Source organism: Symphalangus syndactylus, chromosome 6 (genome assembly GCF_028878055.3).
Source record: "Symphalangus syndactylus isolate Jambi chromosome 6, NHGRI_mSymSyn1-v2.1_pri, whole genome shotgun sequence".
NCBI classification, from domain to species: Eukaryota; Metazoa; Chordata; class Mammalia; order Primates; family Hylobatidae; genus Symphalangus; species Symphalangus syndactylus.
Window position 1 is genome coordinate 93879671 of NC_072428.2, and position 19330 is coordinate 93899000.

The 19330-nt window shown below is 38.1% G+C and overlaps 1 protein-coding gene across 2 annotated transcripts in view; it reads right to left on the reverse strand.

Moving 5' to 3' along the window:
• RELN (reelin) overlaps window positions 1-19330 on the reverse strand; it is a 533709-nt gene that overhangs the window by 370690 nt on the left and 143689 nt on the right. For both annotated transcript variants that reach the window (XM_055283529.2, XM_055283528.2), the window contains exon 3: window positions 5038-5173. In XM_055283529.2, coding sequence (XP_055139504.1) covers window positions 5038-5173 — 136 coding nt within the window. The remainder of the gene's footprint in view (window positions 1-5037; window positions 5174-19330) is intronic.

Here is a 19330-nt window from a genome sequence, read left to right on the forward strand (position 1 = left end):
CTCCCTACAATGATCCTATTGTCCAGTCACTCCCTTATCTTTTTGATGGTAAAGATAATTATCAATAAATACTAAGGGAACTCAGAGGCCGGGGCCGGTGTGGGTCCTCTGTAAGCACAGCACCGGTCCCCTGGGCCCCGCTTTTCCTTCTCTACACTTTGTCTCTGTGTCTTATTCCTTTTCTCAAGTCTTTCGTCCCACCTAACGAGAAGCACCCACAGGTGTGGAGGGGCAGGCCATCCCTTCAGTTCTTCACATTTCAGAATTTTAAAGTGGCACCTCTCATTACTTGAATGAATTCAATAATATTCCTATATTCATATAGAGATAGATTTCAAAAGCAGATAGGAAACACATGTGGGCCACCTTGAAAAGTTAGAGAGATTCCGATACCATATTGCAAACTCTTAATTTTTGTTGTATGACTATTGTATTTTACCATGATAAAATAGACAAGTGATCATTTTAAAGGCAACTGGAGTGAAGTAGTGAAAATCACCTGCTTTGAAACCAGACTGCCTTTCAATCCAGGCTGTGTCACTCACTAGGTGAGTTACCTTAGGCAAGTGATTTAACATTTCTGTCCTTCAGTTTCCTCATCTGCAAACTGAGATAATAATAGTACCGACTTTACAGAATCACTGAGGATTAAATGGATTAAAAGAGGTAAATAGAAAAGTGGCTGGCACATTGTAAATTTTCAAAAATATTATTAATGTTGTAGTTGTTATTTTACAACCCTCTTTCCCTGGTAGTTTCTTGCTAATTTTTAGGGTTAGATGGTTTGGAGATTGACTTTCTTTCTTCTTTGTTTCCTTCCCTCTTTCCCTCCTTCCTCCTCTCCCCTCCTTCTCCTTCTCCTTCTTCTTTCCCTTCTCCAGACCCCTTGGGACTTGGGGGTAGGGGATTTATATCCAAGAAATTTGGATAATTAAGTGCCTCTTTTAACTTGAGACTTACTAGTCACTAAAGACTATAATTAGATATAAAAGTAAAAACAAACTATATTGCCACAGGATCTGAATACCCAGCAAATCTTGAAGTAAAATTAACACTTAAAACATAAGTTTTATCAAGAGCTGTCATAAAAGTAATGATAAAATAATTTTGGTCATTTTTCTACATTTGTACCAGTATAGTCATCACTTTATCCTGAAATCATCCTCTCCTCTATGTCTCTCATCTGATTATTTTTAACAAGAAAGGCCATAAACAGGCAGCCCAAATGACTATGTGGCTAAGTGGTTTACCAATAAAACACAGTTTATTCAGACAACACGCCTCTTACTCTTCACTGGGAAAGGCACACACAGCACATTATATAATCATCTTGAATTTCAGTTCAAATGCTTCCTAATTCTTACTATGAGATTTTTAAAAAAGGATTTTAAATAGGTAACTAGGGTTTCAAAAATCACAGAGTTTGCATCATACATTGGCTGTACTAAAATGAGATTACAGAATTGACTGTAGTGTCAATTCAATTGCTAGCTTTAGAAAGACCATGTAAATGGTAAATGATAAATGTTATTTTCTGGTTTTCTTCCAATACAATGCACCATCAATTGTAAGACGTTAAAAAATAAAGTAGACATTGCCAATTATAATTGTAGGATGCCATCAAATGTAAAATATAACCCTACTTCAGAGATGCCAAAAATGTAAAAAGTATTAACAAAACTATATCTTATAATCAATGAAATATAATATCATTATTAGCTACTAACAAATATTTATTGAGAGCATTCTATTGGTCTATAGTTCAGCATTAGAAACTATTAGGTATATAAAAATATTATACACAGTCCCTGACCTTAAAATCCAGTTAGTAAAAGAAAACAAGCATGTGGAAAATTAAATAATGGTATAAGTTAACTAATAATAATCAAAGAGTCATACAGAATATACTACAAAATCATATAAGCATGGATAAAGTTTAATTTCTAAGAAATAATCTTTCTTACCTTAAAAAGTAAAAGCCTTAATTTTTGAGGTTAATCAGAAAAGAGAATCATGGTATATTTACCTTCAAATGCCAGAGGCTGTGTTTTTTAGTTTAATATTTAAAATTAACATCGAACATTAGCAATCCTCTTCAAGGATTCCTGGGCACTTGCGAATTACAGATAGTAACTCATATATAGCTCTACTCAATATGTAATAAATATTACGGTAAAGAATAAAGGTAAAAAATGGCAAGAATTTAGTTCAGAAAATGTGAAATGAATTCCTTAAGTGGCCCATATTCGATTTTAACTTCTCCTGTACTCTCTCACAAACTGAGTAGGAAGAGATCAACAAAAGCATCTTGCCCACAAAAGAAGCAGCTACTCTATATAGGTTTCAACACTATCATGGCCTATGGGAAAAAGGACTTAACCATTTGTCAACAATGTTAAAAAGTGCAAACTGCACCATCAAAATTTTATTGAGAGATATGGGTGAGGATGTGTGAACTTTTTTGTAGTCAGTGAAAACTCTGACTAAACTGTATTTTTCCAGCTAACTGCTAATGAAACACTGTTTGAATTTAAGACTTAAAATACCTAAGTTATTTCTCAGAAGAAAATAGAGTTTTATATCTCAAAAGCAATGAGATCATAAGCTATCAAATATCATTCTTAAACAGATTCAATTAAAAACATATCTGTTTGGAAGTAGGCAGTTCTATATTGCTGATATAGATAAACTTTGTGTTTTGTCTTTCAAAAAAGCAACTTTTGTTTTAAATTAAGAAGTTATGCACGGCAAGAATTCAATTCATCCTTGCAAGTGCCAATATGAGTAAGAGAAAGCATACCAAAAGAGTCAGTGATCACTATTAAGTTAAAGGTAATGACAACATTGAACATCATATAATTCAAGGGAAATTTTCCTTGACATCTTATATATAAGACACTGTAGCAACTAGTGGAGAATCAAAAAGAAACAAGAATTTGTCCCTGTCGAATCTAATAGAAAAGACAATAACTTAATTCAAAGAAGTATATAGTAAAATATAATCAGCACTACCATAGAGTTATAAGCAAAATGTGACTATACATATCAATTTTGTTGTTGATACCTTGGCAAGTTTTACAGAAGAGTTGGCATTTAAAACAGGTCTTGAAGAATAGGTAAGATTTTAACAATTGAGGTTGAGATTGAAAAGCATTCCAGGCCAAGCAAAAGGCATGGAGAAAGACAGTTATAGAATCTGTAAGGGAATTGTGGGAAGGCCTGCCAGTTCGGGCTCCATCAGGAGGTGCGTGCCAAGGGAGATAAGAGAGAAGATAATAAACAAATACATTGGAAGAGCCTTCAAACCTATACCAAAGTTTTGGTCTTCAGAAAGGAGTTTTAGGCTTAGCCAAATTTTGAGTAATCAAGGCTGTACTTTCAGAAGATTAACTGGACAATAATATGTAGGATATACTGAAGGAAAAATGGGCCAGAGGTGAGCAGACAGACAAGTTAGGAAGCTACTGCAATCATCTTAGCAAAACGTGCTGGAAGGAAAATGTTCACTTATAAAAAAACTTTCTGAGGGAGAAAATGATGGGTTTAAATATCAACCAGTTATGTGAGATGAGTCTGATGTTGGCAGCTTGGGTAACTCAGAGGACAGGCAGAAAGAGTATATATTTTAGTAATGTCTGACCCATAGAAACCCCAGACACTGAATTGTTTGTCATCAAGAGGAAAGAAAAGGCAGTGGTAAATTTTAGAGTACACAGGTTTTACGGGATTTTGTCTGAGCAGAAAGTCTGAATAGAAAACCATTCAAGATGCCTTCCAGCTCTATTTTGCTTGACTGCCCATAGAACAGCTGTTTCTGAACTGCCTTTGACTTTACACCATTGGCTTATTCATCTATTCGACAAATATTTACTGAGGGCTGATTGCATGCCAGGGATCGTTCTAGACAGTTGGGACAAATCAGTGAAGAAAAAAAAAAAAACTGAAAAAAAATTCTTGCCTTCAAGGGGCTTGCATTTCAGTAGGAAGTGACAAATGAGAAACAATGTTTGTAACTAAATAAGTGAAGGAAATCATGCATTAGAAGTTTAAAAATGCTATGGGGGGAAGAAGGAACCCTGAATAAGAAAGATGTGGCATGGTGACTGTGGGGTAGGGGTACGGGTTAGGGGTATAGTCTGTATCAACAGATGTCATAGTCACAGCCTTGGAACCATAGTGTAGTGCTTATCTAAGGATGCTCTTGAGAACACTGTTCAGAACATCCTCTAGTTTCCTCTAAATGAAAGCACCTGGGAGAGCTGCTAGGTTCTACAGAGTACCTGACTTCTGGCCACCAGAAGTCAATTTCCTAACTGATCCCATTTTCTGCTTGGCAGTAATGGCCAGAAAGCTCAAAGCTAAATTTGTGGTCTTCTTCCAAAAGGTAGATACGGCCTTATAGCATTTTGTAACCCGTTTTCACCATATTTTCTGAACATTCATTTTCCAATTGCCCTGATTTATTCAATTATTTTTGTCTTTTAAAAATTGATAATACTTATTGCATGTATTTATGGAGCACAATGTGATGTTTTCATATATGTTTACATTTGGGATGATTAAATCAAGCAAATTAACATATCCATTACATCATATATCTTTTTTTTGTGATGTGAATGTTTAAAATCTCTTTTAGCAATTTTGAGATATGCAATACATTAACTATAGTCACCATGCTGTGCAGATCTCCAAATTTACTTCTCCTAACTGATACTTGGTACCCTTTGAAAAATTTCTCCCTGCTCCCCATGTCCCCTAGCCTCCCGTCCCACCAATTCACTTACTTTTATTTTATTGTGTAATTTTGCCAGCTAAAATCCAATGTAGACCTTTGGAGGTACACATAAATGTGCAAAAATAAACTGCTAAATTTACTTTTTAAAAAAGTTTTTACCTTTTTTGGCAACAAAATTAGTGATTTTAATTAAGGTTAAACCCGTCAAAATAAAACACTTAAATAGTTACTCTATATGTAATCCCAAGAGAAGTCCTAAGTATTTGCCTTTTATACATATTGCAGATACTTTGGGTACTTACATGAAATTCACACAGCCTGTGCCTGCAGGTGGAGCAATCCAGATGAAACTGAGGTTGGTTGTGGGCAGGTGACTCACGTGAGAGGCCACCACACTGCACATAAACTGGTTACCAAACTGATGGTCAGACATGATCCCTGAGAGAAGGGAAGGAGAGTTGTTACAAAGACAACAAAACAAAGATCTTCCTATCATGGCATCACAGTATTTTCTGAATATTTTTCTTTCATGTTAAGATTCTATGCTATTTGGCTTCTCGATAAGTTATGTAATTTTTCACTTTTTATTGCTATAGGGAAATTAATCATTTAAAATATTATTGTTAAAGGAGTGACCTGCTGGAATCATTGCTATAATACTTGCTTTGCTTTGATTTTGTTTATTGATCTTTGCCTATCACCAAAAACCACCAGGACCAACCTGCAGTTGAACAAGGTTAGGTTTATTGGAACTGTCTGCAGCAAGGGAGACCAAATACCATAGGGAGGTGGGAGGCATCTCAGTAAAAGGATGTCAGGAGAGGCTTGTAAAAATATTTAGGCTTGTGTTAGGTTATTTCAGATGGCAAGGCGATCAGGTTTGCCTGGGAAACTCCCCAGTCCTATTTGGGAGGTTTCAAGAAAAGGTCCTTTGCCTCTGGATTTGGGGCTATCACAAAGTAGAGGCAATCCTTTCACTGAGTATCTTAGTTTGTTGTTGTTGCTGTTTTAATCTCAGAGGCATGAGGAATGGGGTGAGGCTAAATCTGTGATTGGCAGAAAAGCAACAGCCGTCCTATTTCCATGGATGTGGATGCTGGTCACTTTTGTGGTTTCCTTCATGTTCTTAGTCTTGTCCGTGTTCAGGTATGTTACAGAGTGGTCTTGTTTTTGCCTCATAACATCACAGTTGTAAAGTGGTCTTGTCTAATGTTGATGTTCTGAGAATTGCTCACGTTCAAAATGAGAACATCATGGCCTAGCTGTGAACAGGTCAGCTCCAAGCTGAGCTATCAGGGAATGCTTTTCTTTTTTTTTAATAAGATGATTATCTTAGGTGTATCTCAGATATAAAATAGTAATAAATAACTCAACAATTAAAAAACAAACAACCTAATTAACAAATGGCCAAAAGACCTAAACAGACACCTCACCAAAAATGATACACAGATGACAAATAATCATATGAAAAGATATTCAGGATCATATGTCATTATGGAACTGCAAATTGAAACAATAATGAGATACCGCTACACACACATTAGAATGTCCCAAATCTGGAATACTGACACCACCAAATGCTGGTGAGGATGCAGAGCAAAAGAAACTCTCATTCATTGCTGGTGGGAATGCAAAATGGTACAGCCTCTTTGGAAGACAGTTTGGCAGTATTTTTACAAAACTAGACATATTTTTACCATATGATGGAGCAGTTGTACTTCTTGGTACTTATCCAAGTGAACTGAAAACATATGTCTGACAAAAACCTGTACACGGATGTTTATAGCAGCTTTATTCATAATTGCCAAAAGTTGGAAGTAACCAAGATGTCCTTCAGTTGGTGAATGGATAATGTGGTACATCTAGACAATGGAATGTTATTCTGCAGTAAAAAGAAATAATCTATGAAGCCATGCAAAGACATAAAGGAAACTTAATATGCGTATTACCAAGTGAAAGAATCCAATCTGAAAAGGCTACACAGTGTATAATTCCAACTATATGACATCCTGGAAAAGGTAAAACTATGGAGACAATAAAAAATCAGGGGTTGCCAGGAGATAAAGAGGGAGGTAGGATGAACAGAAAGGGCACAGTAATTTTGTTCTTAAGGGAACAAAACTACTCTGTATGATACTGTAATGGTGGATATGTGTCCTTATAAATTTGTCCAAACACATAGAATGCACACACCAAGAGTGAACCCTACTGTAAACTATGGACTTTGAGCAATAATGATGTGTTGATGTAGGTTCATTGATTGTACCAAATGTACCAAATGTACCACATTCTGAGGCAGGATGTTGACAGTAGGGAAGGTTTTTTTGTGTGTAGGGATAGTGGGTGTATGGCAACTCTGTGCTTTTTATTCAATTTTGCTGTGAACCTAAAGCTTCTCTAAAAAATAAGTTTATTATTTAAGAAATTACTAAAAGCATTGCCAGAAATAGGAATTCAAATTTTAAATTTCTCTCATTTATTGGCTTTGTGACCTTGGACAAATGATTTACTCTCTTTGAGATCCAGTTTTCTTGTCTGTAAAATGGAAATACCATGCGTTCTATACCTTAAAGTTGCTATAAGTAGTAAATGGCCCAATACATATGACAGCACCTAGTACCCTATCTGAAAACAGTGGTCTCTCATAAATCTTTATTTTCTTCCTGCTGATCAGAGTGATCTTTCTAAAATATAAACTTGTTCACACTGTTAATATTTCTCTTTACAAAAATCTCAATGACCCCCCCTCCCCCTTTTTTTTTAATAGGCGGAGTCTCACTCACTCTGTCACCCAGGCTAGAATGCAATGGTGCAACCTTGGCTCACTGCAACCTGCAATCTCTACCTCTTGGGTTCAAGTGATTCTCCTGCCTCAGCCTCCCCAGTAGCTGGGATTACAGGTGCCTGCCACCACAGCCAGCTAAATTTTTTGTATTTTTAGTAGAGTTGGGGTTTCACCATGTTGGCCAGGCTGGTTTTGAACTCCTGACCTCAAGTGATCCACCCACCTTGGCCTCCCCAAATGCTAGGATTATAGGCTTCAGCCACCGTGCCTGGCCAACCCCATATTGTTTGTAGCTGCACTGTCTAATATGGTAGCTGCTAGCCACAGCAATTATTCAAATTTAAATTAATTAAAATTTGATACAATCAAAAATTCAGCTCTTCAACTGCACTATCCACATTCCACATGCTCAATAGCACATGTGGCTCATGGCTGCCACATTGGACAGCACAGAACAGAACATGTCCATCATCATAGAAAGCTCTATTGATGTCACTGGCCATCAGTAAGATTCTGAATAGTGAAGACTCTGAATTTGCCTCTCACTGCCTTCTCCAACCTCAGCTTCAGCACTTCCCGCCCCCATGTCTTGCCCATCCTCTTGCACTTTGCACACCCAAAATACCAAATGAACCCTCCTCTATCTTCATACAAGCTGTACCCTCTACCTAAAATGCTCTCTCTCCTCAACTGCTCTCAACCACCTGACAGATCCTACATGAAGATTTGGCTCACTTTCTGCTTTTTCAAGCCTCTCCTGTCCACTTCCAAGCAAACCCAGGTAGCTGCTCCTATGGGTCCCCACTGAATCTTTTACTTAAACTCCAACACAGCACTTAGCCCAAGGCATTTGGAATGTTCTGCTTCTTAACTTTCTTTACATCTTAAGCCCCTTAAAAGCACAAAGCAGGTCTACTAATCGACATTCCTCTAGCATCTAGTACCTTACACATAGTCAAACATTCATTTTTGTTATATTTTGGCCTTTGGTCTCTTGCTTTCCTTTGAAAGAACTCCTCAATCCCCAAGATTTAAAAAATATTCTCCTATGTTTTCTATCTACTATTTTATTTTCACATTGACATCTTTAATGTTTCTGAATGTTATTTTGTTGTGTGGTACAAAGTAAGCATTTGACTTTTTTCCCTAAACGGTCCTAGGTTTCCATCATTCTTCCCCTGGCATATCATGATTACTCTTCACAGGTCTCTCTGTCCTGTCTCACTCCCATGTTCCATCAAAATGATTTCTCTGAAAGGCATACATGATCGTGTAAATCCCTGTGAAATCTCCTTAAATGGCTCCCATCAGATTCTAGAGAAATACAAACTTCTTAGCATCAGTTAGAAGGTTTGGGACAATCTGAGCCCTACTTGCTCTCCCTGTACACACTTACCATCCTTTGTGAACCAGCAATGCCATCACTCTCAAGCACTAGTGGCTGAGCCACCCTCACTCTCACCTCTAAGCACATGCTCTGCTTTCAACACAGCAGGCCCTGGACTTTTGCTCTCCTCCCACCCATCCTTCTTCTCTACTAGGCTAACTTGTATGTACTCTTCAAGGCATGGCTCAATGTAGCCTCTGTTTAACACCAAACATTGAGAGAAGTCACTTACTATGCTAGGCCTAATGATACAATCAGACATGGCCCAGTCCTCAAAGACTTCCCTCACTGCCCCTCCCTCTCTCACTGCCCACTCGCTGCCCACTCACTGCCCCTGCCCCATGTTTGGATAGGTGTCCTCCCTCTGTGGCATCAGAGCAGTTCATACATCCCTTTACCACAGCACTTGACCATCTCCCCAAGTTGTCCATGAGGGACACCACTTTTAATCTTTATATCCCAAGTGCCTGCCACAGTGTCTGACATATCACGAATTCTCAAGAAATATTTTCTGAATACAGAGAAATGGTAAAGACTGTAAAAAAAAAAAAAAAAAAAAAAAAAAAAGAAAGAAAGAAAGAAAGGCCAGGTGTGGTGGATCACGCCTGTAATCCCAGCACTTTGGGAGGCCAAGGTGTGTGGATCATGAGGTCAGGAGATCGAGACCATCCTGGCTAACACGGCGAAACCCCGTCTCTACTAAAAATACAAAAAAAATCAGCCAGATCTAGTGGCGGGTGCCTGTAGTCCCAGCTACTCGGGAGGCTGAGGCAGGAGAATGGCGTGAACCTGGGAGGCGGAGCTTGCAGTGAGCCGAGATCACGCCACTGCACTCCAACCTGGGTGACAGAGTGAGACTCCGTCTCAAAAAAAAAAAAAAAAAGAAGTAATTTCTGAATAAATACAACTTATAATACAAATTATTCATTCAGGAGCAGGACTAAAAAAAAGACAACAGAAATTATAGCACATATTTCACATTAACTAAATGCAATAGAATATTCTACAGTATAAAGTTGTTCAGAATAGGTCATAACTGGTCTAAAATATAGAAAAACAAATCTATGTTTTGACATATCCAAATGGTGTTCTTTTTCCCATGCAAGCCTCTACATTTTTAAGCTGAATCCTGAGACAAAAATCATCAAACCAGAGAAATCACAAGGTTGGGGAGAATAAGAGAGTCCCAGGAAAATCACAGAGTGCCCAAGGAGACTCAATAGCATGACTCAGGAGCTGCCACTCCCCTCTGGTCAGGCATAAAGCAGGGATCCGGTGTATGGAAAATGACAAGTCTGCAGGAGTCTGCCTGGCCAAAAAGGAAAACAAAGTCCTAGCCACAGTCCTGTGGGAAGGGAAACAAATCAAGCAAAATAAGGTTTCAGCATTATAGAGCCTTAGTAACAGGAATCATGGTCAAATGCCTCCTGATTCCTCAAAACCCCTCTTCAAAAATGAGTCACTGTCTAGGCCACATATTACCTGACAACTTTATAAGTTGCTACCTTAACGCCCTACCTTGGGTGAGTATGCCATAGAATGATATTCTTGCAATCTAACATTCCAGCATAGTTCTTCCAGTTGGCTGCCCAGTGGCACCAGGAGATTTAATAAATACTGTTACCCAGAGATTCTGAGTTAACTGTTTTGAAGTATGGTGTAGGTATTGAGATTTTTTAAAGCTCACAAGCAATTCTAATGTCTAGCCAATAATTTGCGTTAAAAATGTGCCTTAGTAAAATGTGTAGAATTCAGGGCTTAGAGTAATACTATTCATATCATTATGGTGTCAATGTACAGTTTGAAGACAGGCAACAATATCTTACACAATGTCTCTGGTAGTAACACAAAATAACCTATCCTCTCACTCACTAATCCTAAAACCATCCCAAACAAGTTTTCTCTGGATCTTTCTATGCAACTTCAAACACTATGACTATACAGTGGTCTTTGCTTTTTTTTTTTTTTTAACATAGAACACTAGCATATTTTATTGCTACATATTGTAATTGGCATTTTCTTTGAGAACATGTAAACATCGGCCAGAGTTGCAACTATTAGAAATCCATTTATATAAAATCAACCAGCAAGAAGAAAATTATTTACAGAATTCCTATTTTACATCAAACACTGTGTTAGGCTCTGCAGAGGTATATAAGAATAGAGAACACAGTCCTCGCCCTGATATGACTTGAGCTGGGAAGAGAAAACTGGAATAAACTAACATCTTAAATAAAGCAGCTAGAAAAGAAGTAAGTGCTACTTGGGTGGTATTGATAAAAAATACAATATAAGAGTGAAAAGTTATTAATAAGGACAATTATAATAATCACAACTAATGCTTATTAGGCACTTACTATGACCTGGCACTACTCTAAGTGCTTCATAAATATTAACTTATTTAAGGCCCTTCATAACCCTATGAGGTAGGAGTGTTATGTTCTCCATTTTACTAATTAAGACACTGAGAAAATGGAGTGATATGGTTTGATACTGTGTCCCCACCCAAATGTCATGTTGAATTATAATTCCCAGGGTTGGGGGACAAACCTGGTGGGAGGTGACTGTATCATGGAGGTGGGTTTCCCCCTTGCTGTTCTTGTGATCGTGAGTTCTCACGAGATCTGGTTGTTTGAAAGTGTGTAACACTTCTCTCTCTCTCTCTCCTGCCGGTGATACGAAGACGTACTTGCTTCCCCTTCACCATCCACCATGATTGTAAGTTTTCCAAGGCCTCCCCAGGAGAAGCCTGCACAGCTTGTAGAACCATGAGCCAATTAAACCTATTTTCTTTATAAATTACCCAGTCTTGGGAAGTGAGGTGTGCCTCTACCCGGCCGCCCTGTCTGGGAAGTGGGGGGCGCCTCTGCCTGGCCACCCCGTCTGGGAAGTGGGGGGCGCCTCTGCCCGGCCGCCCATCGTCTGGGAAGTGAGGAACACCTCTGCCCGGCTGCCCCGTCCGGGAAGAGAGGAGCGCCTCTGCCCAGCCACCACCCCATCTGGGAAGTGAGGAGCGCCTCTGCCCGGCCGCCCCGTCTGGGATGTGGGGAGCGCCTCGGCCCGGCCGCCCCATCTGGGAGGTCTACCACGGAGGCCAGACCCAATGTGGGGGCTGGACGTGGTGGCTCACGCCTGTGGTCCCAGCACTCTGGGAGGCCGAGGCAGGTTGATCACTTGAGGCTAGGAGTTTGACACCAGCCTGGCCAACAAGGCGAAATATATGAAAAATACAACAGACAAACCAACCAACCAACCCAGTGACAACAAAACAGGTCTACCCTTGAGTCATACTCTAATTTTTTCTATTTTCCTCCCTTTCTGATCCTTTATCCCACTTTCTTTTTATTCCTCTTCCTTGTCCTTCTTCTTTGTCAAATAGAGGATTGAGTTATTATCATTGATCCCTACAAAGTCCCTCTCTCATTTATTTTCTTTAATTCCCACCCCCGATTTCTATTCCCCGTCTTCCCATGTACAACCTTCCTAATATGTTTGATATGCATCTTTTTGTTTGTATGTATTTTTAGAAAATGTTTGTGTGCAAAAAAAAATTTTAAAAAATGTAACATTTCATGCAAATTATTCTTTATACAAGGATATGCATCAATAAATCAAGTACAACTGCATTATCTTCCATTTAAAAATGTTACCTGATGTCTATTCATAACTATGGGAAAGCATTTGTAAATTCTAAAATAAACAAAAACTTATGATTATAGAAACTAAAAAAAAAAAAAAAATTACCCAGTCTCAGGTAGTTCTTTATAGCAGTGTCAGAATGGACCAATACACGGAGATAAAGGAATCTGTTTATGTTCATTAAGCAAGTGTACAAAGTAGCCTGGATTCCAGCCAGTGCCCTTAGTCAGAAATGGCTCCTATCGGAGTGTGAGACTGGAACTGTGTCTTGAAGAAAAAGCTAAGATTTCCCATATTTATTTTTATTTACACAAAGCAGCAGAGTATAATCCAGAGATGGTTCCCTCAGTTCTGTCACCACTACTGTATGACCTCTGTCAGGGCACCCCCTCTCAAGCTTCATTCTGACATCTCTAAAATGCTGGTCATGATCACTAAGACCCCTTTCACTTGGGGGTCCTCATTGTAATCTATGAGTACAATTTAAATGAATACAAGAAAAGTGGGAGAACATTACACAAAGGCAGACATAATGAGCAAGGGTGCATACATAAACTGAGAACTAGGAGAAAGAGAGAACTCAGAATCAGCTTTTCATGTTCTATGAATGCAATTTACTGCATCCACCATGGTGATCTTTTTAATACCTTTTGTACCATGAAAGACATATACCACCTAATTAACATATGTAAGTTGGAAACCATTCTGGGGATAACTAAAATTTTGAGTTTGATAATAAATTTAAATTTACATGCTGCTTTCCCTGCTGCATGCTGAATAATAGGGTCCATATTGAATTTTTAATATTATTTGGAAAAGGGAAAACAGGATCTATAACACAATAATTTAACTACACTTTTTCTCAAAGAGATATGTACATATGGTCTATCATTGTTGGACATTTGGCTTGGTTCCAAGTCTTTGCTATTGTGAATAGTGCCGCAATAACATACGTGTACGTGTGTCTTTATAGCAGCATGATTTATAATCCTTTGAGTATATACCCAGTAATGGGATCGCTGGGTCAAATGGTATTTCTAGTTCTAGATACCTGAGGAATCCAAGAAAATGTGGCACATATACACCATGGAATACTATGAAGCCATAAAAAATGATGAGCTCATGTCCTTTGTAGGGACATGGATGAAGCTGGAAACCATCATTCTCGGCAAACTATTGCAAGGACAAAAAACCAAACACCACATGTTCTCACTCATAGGTGGGAACTGAACAATGAGAACACATGGACACAGGAAGGGGAACATCACACACCGGGGCCTGTTGTGGAGTGGGGGGAAGGGGGAGGGATAGCATTAGGAGATATACTTAATGTTAAATAACGAGTTAATGGGTGCAGCACACCAACATGGCACATGTATACATATGAAACTAACCTGCACGTTGTGCACATGTACCCTAAAACTTAAAGTATAACTTAAAAAAAAGAGATATGTACATATAATGTATATGTATGTATGGTGTACTTACAATAATGATTTTGTTTTCATTGTTTTGGTTATATGTAAACTTATGCAAAAAATGTTCATATGAAATTTTTTCCCCAGAGAAAGAGGCTATACTTTTTCAAAAGAATTGAGAAAAAGTAAACAAGTCAAATGTGGCTCTCCTGATGTAGCTTTGGGCAAAGAAAGTGGAGTTTATCCTTCAAACTCTGAAATTCTATAAAGTTGACAACTTTTTCATTTTGAGTAAGACTTTAAAGCATCTATTGTTAGAAAATGTTTTTCTTTTGCATATTGTGTACAAACATCTTAAAAATACAATCATAACTTTGCTGTAAATTCTGTACCAACAATCAACATCACTCTGTAAAGCCATGATTCCTTTAATAAAGTATAGATGTTTTAAATTCATTGTCATACAAACCTTGGCTATCTAGATAACAAATATGAAATATTTGTCTTCTTTATCAAAGTTGTGGTTGAAGGATAGGAATCAACAGCAGAGTTTCCTTTATCCACATTATACTTCAGCAAGATTTGACTCACAATGTCTTTAATTAGTTTAAAGTTGCCCCCACTCTCTCTTTTAAGACAGTGACATACATTTCTGTGCCTTCCAGGATGTCATTTTCCTTGACAAGTCTTCAGTTATTTTAAGTTTGTGACTAAACCTTGTGTGAACCCTGTTTTCTCCCAGGAATACTTTTCTGTGCTTTTAATGTGCACACTTTGAGTCTTCAAAACTGTAACTAGAAGTTCTATGATCCCCCATCTCTACAATAAAATGTACATATGCTCATAAAGATGTAGGCTACTCGCTTCCAAGAAACACACTGAATATTTTATTACCAAAAATAACCTACCCATTGATAAAATTACACATTCATGTTGGGTCAATTCTATATTTCGTAGATGAAAGATGTGGATTACTCAAATCTCTTTAGTTTATAATTTGCCATGGTTAGTGTTAAACTGGGTTTAACAAGCCTTGGTCTATTTTTCATGGGTTTGAAGAACCAAGACATCTGTGGATAGGGTATCACCAAACAAAGGGCAAGTACGTTAAAATTATGATTTTTTATGTGAAAAATATAACCCCATATATAAAAATGATACAATTGTAAAAGAAATATTTTATTATTTCCAACACTTTCAGAAAGCTTGGTAAGATGTTTTGTCAGGAAGTTTAGCAAAGTTATTACCTTATGTCTACATAAGAAGTGTAAGCTAAGAATGGCACAAATATTTAACACGATTTCCATTTCCTTTCCTTTTCATCATTTGCTCTTTCTTTAAAAGGGATATCTAAAGGCTTCCATCAGTTAATAAAAAAAAAAAACACAGACTTTTCTGAAAATCTATTTTGGAAAGTTAGTGTTATATTGTAAATGAAAAAGAAAAAATGAATTACAGAATTCCTTTTTATCACTCTTTAATCTGTTAATTCAAATATGAATAACTGTCTACTTACAGAATTTGGCTTGTCTATTATTTGCCTTCTTTGCTAGGTCAATGTACTCAGACATTTCAACAAAGCCAAACATGATTTCATATTCTGAAAAGTAATCATAAAATTTCCTAAAATCACCCTTATTGCAGCTTATCTGTGAAGTACCAGCCTGATGAAAATAGGTATGAAAACAATAACTCTTAAGTAGAGTAATGCTAGAAGATATTGAATAGTATGTGCACACACACTAACACATATACACTGTGTATATTTACTTTTCAAAGCACTGATTTGATTATTTGGTTTCAGATTTAAGTTTAAGAAGCCAAAAAGCACTAAAACCTTTTAAAAATCATTCTGGAATTGTGTATCTATGGACATAAGTTAGAAATGGAAGAGAACCTACCTATTTCTACACCTCTAGTTAGTTCTATAAATAGAGTCAATTCTAAGTCAACTTGATTCTTTCCTTGCTCAGTACACTTAAAAGATGAGAGTTCTTGATGCTGCCTCACCATTCCTCTTCCAGAACTACCATTTACTGAATGCCTCTCTGTGCCAGGTTTAGAGAGGCAGGAGAGGGGAAAAGTTGACAGCACAGAAACCCTGTCTGCCTATGTTTAGATCCTTGCTCGCTGCCAAGGAGTTGTGGAATCTTGGGCAGGTTACTCTATCATTCTGTTCCTCAGTTTCCTTTCCAGGAAAATGAGGATGATAATAATAGAGTAGCTGTGAAGAGTAAATGAGTGTATGGCACACAGTGTTGTACATGTTGGCTATTATTATCATTCCCATTTTAAAGATAAAGGAACCAAGACTCAGGAATTTTTTTTTTTTAAAGAGACAGGGTCTTGCTCTGTCATCTAGGCTGGGGTGCACTGGTATGATCACAGCTCACTGCAGCCTCAACTTTCCAGGCTCAAGCAATCCTCCCACCTCAGCCTCCTGAGTAGCTGGAATTACAGGCACACATCACTACGCCCAGTAAGACTCAGTAGATTTAAGTGACTTGCCAAGGATAATAGGACTAGTGAGTGGCATCTGAAAACAGGTTCCGCTACACTGTCCGCTGGCTTCCTCCCCACATCCCTAAATAGTAGTACCTTCCTTAGTTCTGTGAAGACATGTGTCCTAATCCAATAGAAACCCTGTCCACATCCAGTTATAGAATGCAAACCATCTGAGAACGAACAGGAAGAGAGCCCTTCCTATAAGGCACAAGCTTAGGCTCTCTGTCTTTTTCTCCAAATGCCTAAATTTTTCATCAGTTATTGTATACCCTTTGTCCTCTTGGTAGACACATCTCCGAGTTAGATACAGATATGTGTGAGACATTTCTAAGTCAAACGCTGTTCTCCTAAGGGGCAAAGCCATCCAGTTATACTTGGGTCTGTGTGACCACTGAGTTTGACAATACAGCATCCTTTTCAAAGAGCTGTGCAGACTCTGCCCTGCCTGTCTGTAATGGAAGCTCTCTGATCTGCTGGCCCAAAGCTTATCTCTGCTGCCTTCTCTCCTAACACTGCATACTCTCCCTCCCTGCTTAACAGCTGCATGGTGGTAGATAATCACTTCCCACTGCCTGCCCCCAGCCTCTCCTCAAGCTAACAGCAACATGCTGGCTACCTGTCCAGAACTATATTCTGCCTCACCACCTGGTGCCTGCTCCTGTGACCTGCTCTCTTGTGTGTTTAATTCACAACCCAACTTCCAGTTTAGGAGTCAGATTTTACACATATGCAGGCCACAGAAACTCAAAAAGGAGGAGGCTTTAGAGATACAAATCCAAGCCATGTAGGAGACTGAAAAGAGTCTCAACAAGGCTTTCTTTAAAACAAAACAAAAATAAACTATCACCAGGTCCTAAAAGCTACCTCCAATATTCTCAAGCCTGTCTCTTCTCTCTCCTCACTGCCAAAGAAATGCCCAGTTGACCTATCTGGGAAGTTTACTACAATACCAAAATTACTACTCAGCACCATGGTTCAGACTTCTGCCTACCCTAATGCTCAAAAAAGAGAGAAAGAGAGAAGATTCTGAACAAACTAATAACAGCTAACATTTGCTGAGTATTTAATGATGCAGGCAAAGTTCTGAGTGTTTTACAAAGATTAACCCATTTTTTCATTAAAAACCCTGAGAAGTGTTACTATTATTCCTATTTTATAGAAGCTTAAAGGGGTTAAGTAAGTTGTCCATGTCACTAGTGACTTCAGTGACTACTAGTCACATGGGATCCAGCCCTGTCAGTTTTTAGTGGTGTGATCTTGAACAAGTTACTTAAACTCTCTAAGTCCCAGGATCATTATTTTGTTATAGATAGATAATAAGATCTACTCAATATAACTGTGGGAATGATTAAGTAAAACAATTCATATTGTGAGGATTAAATGCTAAATTGCATGTAAAGTGACTAGGATAATGTTCATTAAATGTTGAAATTTTACTTGCAGAATTAAAGAATATATCTCAGTCCCCTCTGTTTCTACTGCACCCAAATAAAATGTCCATTTAAATAGGTAAATGAGCTGGAGATCACTCATGCTGAGCATGAAACCCCAGCCAAAGTAAAGAACAAGAGGCGTGATAATCCTTGTCTAACTCCAGAAACCCTCTGCATGTAGAAACAGGATCTGATTATTTTAACTGTACATCCAGACTGGCTAAACTAAAAGAATTATCCATAGCAAGGTTTTGTCTAAATAACCTATGACTGCTGCTGTATAGAAACAGCTCCAGGTAGAACTGTTTTTATCAAATATATATATATATATATATATTTTGCTAAAATTAATGCTCCCATGGCCTTCACTTTCATCCTCTTTTATTTTTATTTTTTTGAGATTGAGTCACCCAGGCTGGAGTGCAGTGGTACAATCTTGGCTCAATGCAACCTCTGCCTCCTGGGTTCAAGTGATTCTCAGGCCTCAGTCACCTGAATTATAGGCATGCATCACCACGCCTGGCTAATTTTTGTATTTTTAGAAAAGACAGCATTTGCCATGTTGGCCAGGTGGGACTCGAACTCCTAACCTCAAGTGATATACCCACCTCGGCCTCCCAAAGTGCTGGGATTACAGGCATGAGCCATGGCACCCGGCCCACTCTCAACATTGTGGTTGACCACTGTAGCCCATACTGGCTGCTGTCATATGTGTGAAGTGATCTGTCACCCATTTAGTTGATGACAGTGTTCTCCATCTATTTTTCAACATCATCCATCTAAAAAGACTTTTTAGACATTTTCCTAATTTTCCCCATGTGATTTTTTTAATGATATAATATCATTAAAGTCTCAGGATACAAAATCAATGTGCAAAAATCACAAGCATTCCTGTATACCAATAATAGATAAACAGCCAAATCACGAGTGAACTCTCATTCACAATTGCTACAAAGAGAATAAAATACCTAGGAATACAACTACAAGGGATGTGAAGGACCTCTTCAAGAAGAACTACAAACAACTGCTCAAGAAAATAAGAGAGGACACAAATGGAAAAACATTCCATGCTCATGGATAGAAAGAATCAATATCGTGAAAATAGCCACACTGCCTAAACATTCCATGCTCGTGGATAGGAAAGAATCAATATCGTGGAAATGGCCATACTGCTCAAAGTAATTTATAGATTCAAAGCTATTCCCATTGAGCCACCATTGACTTTCTTCACAGAATTAGAAAGAAACTACTTTAAATTTCATATGGAAGCAAAAAAGAGCCCATATAGCCAAGACAATCCTAAGCAAAAAGAACGAAGCTGAAGGCATCACGCTACCTGACTTCAAACTATACTACAAGGCTATGGTAACAAAAACAGCATGGCACTGGTACCAAAACAGATATACAGACCAATGGAACACAGCAGAG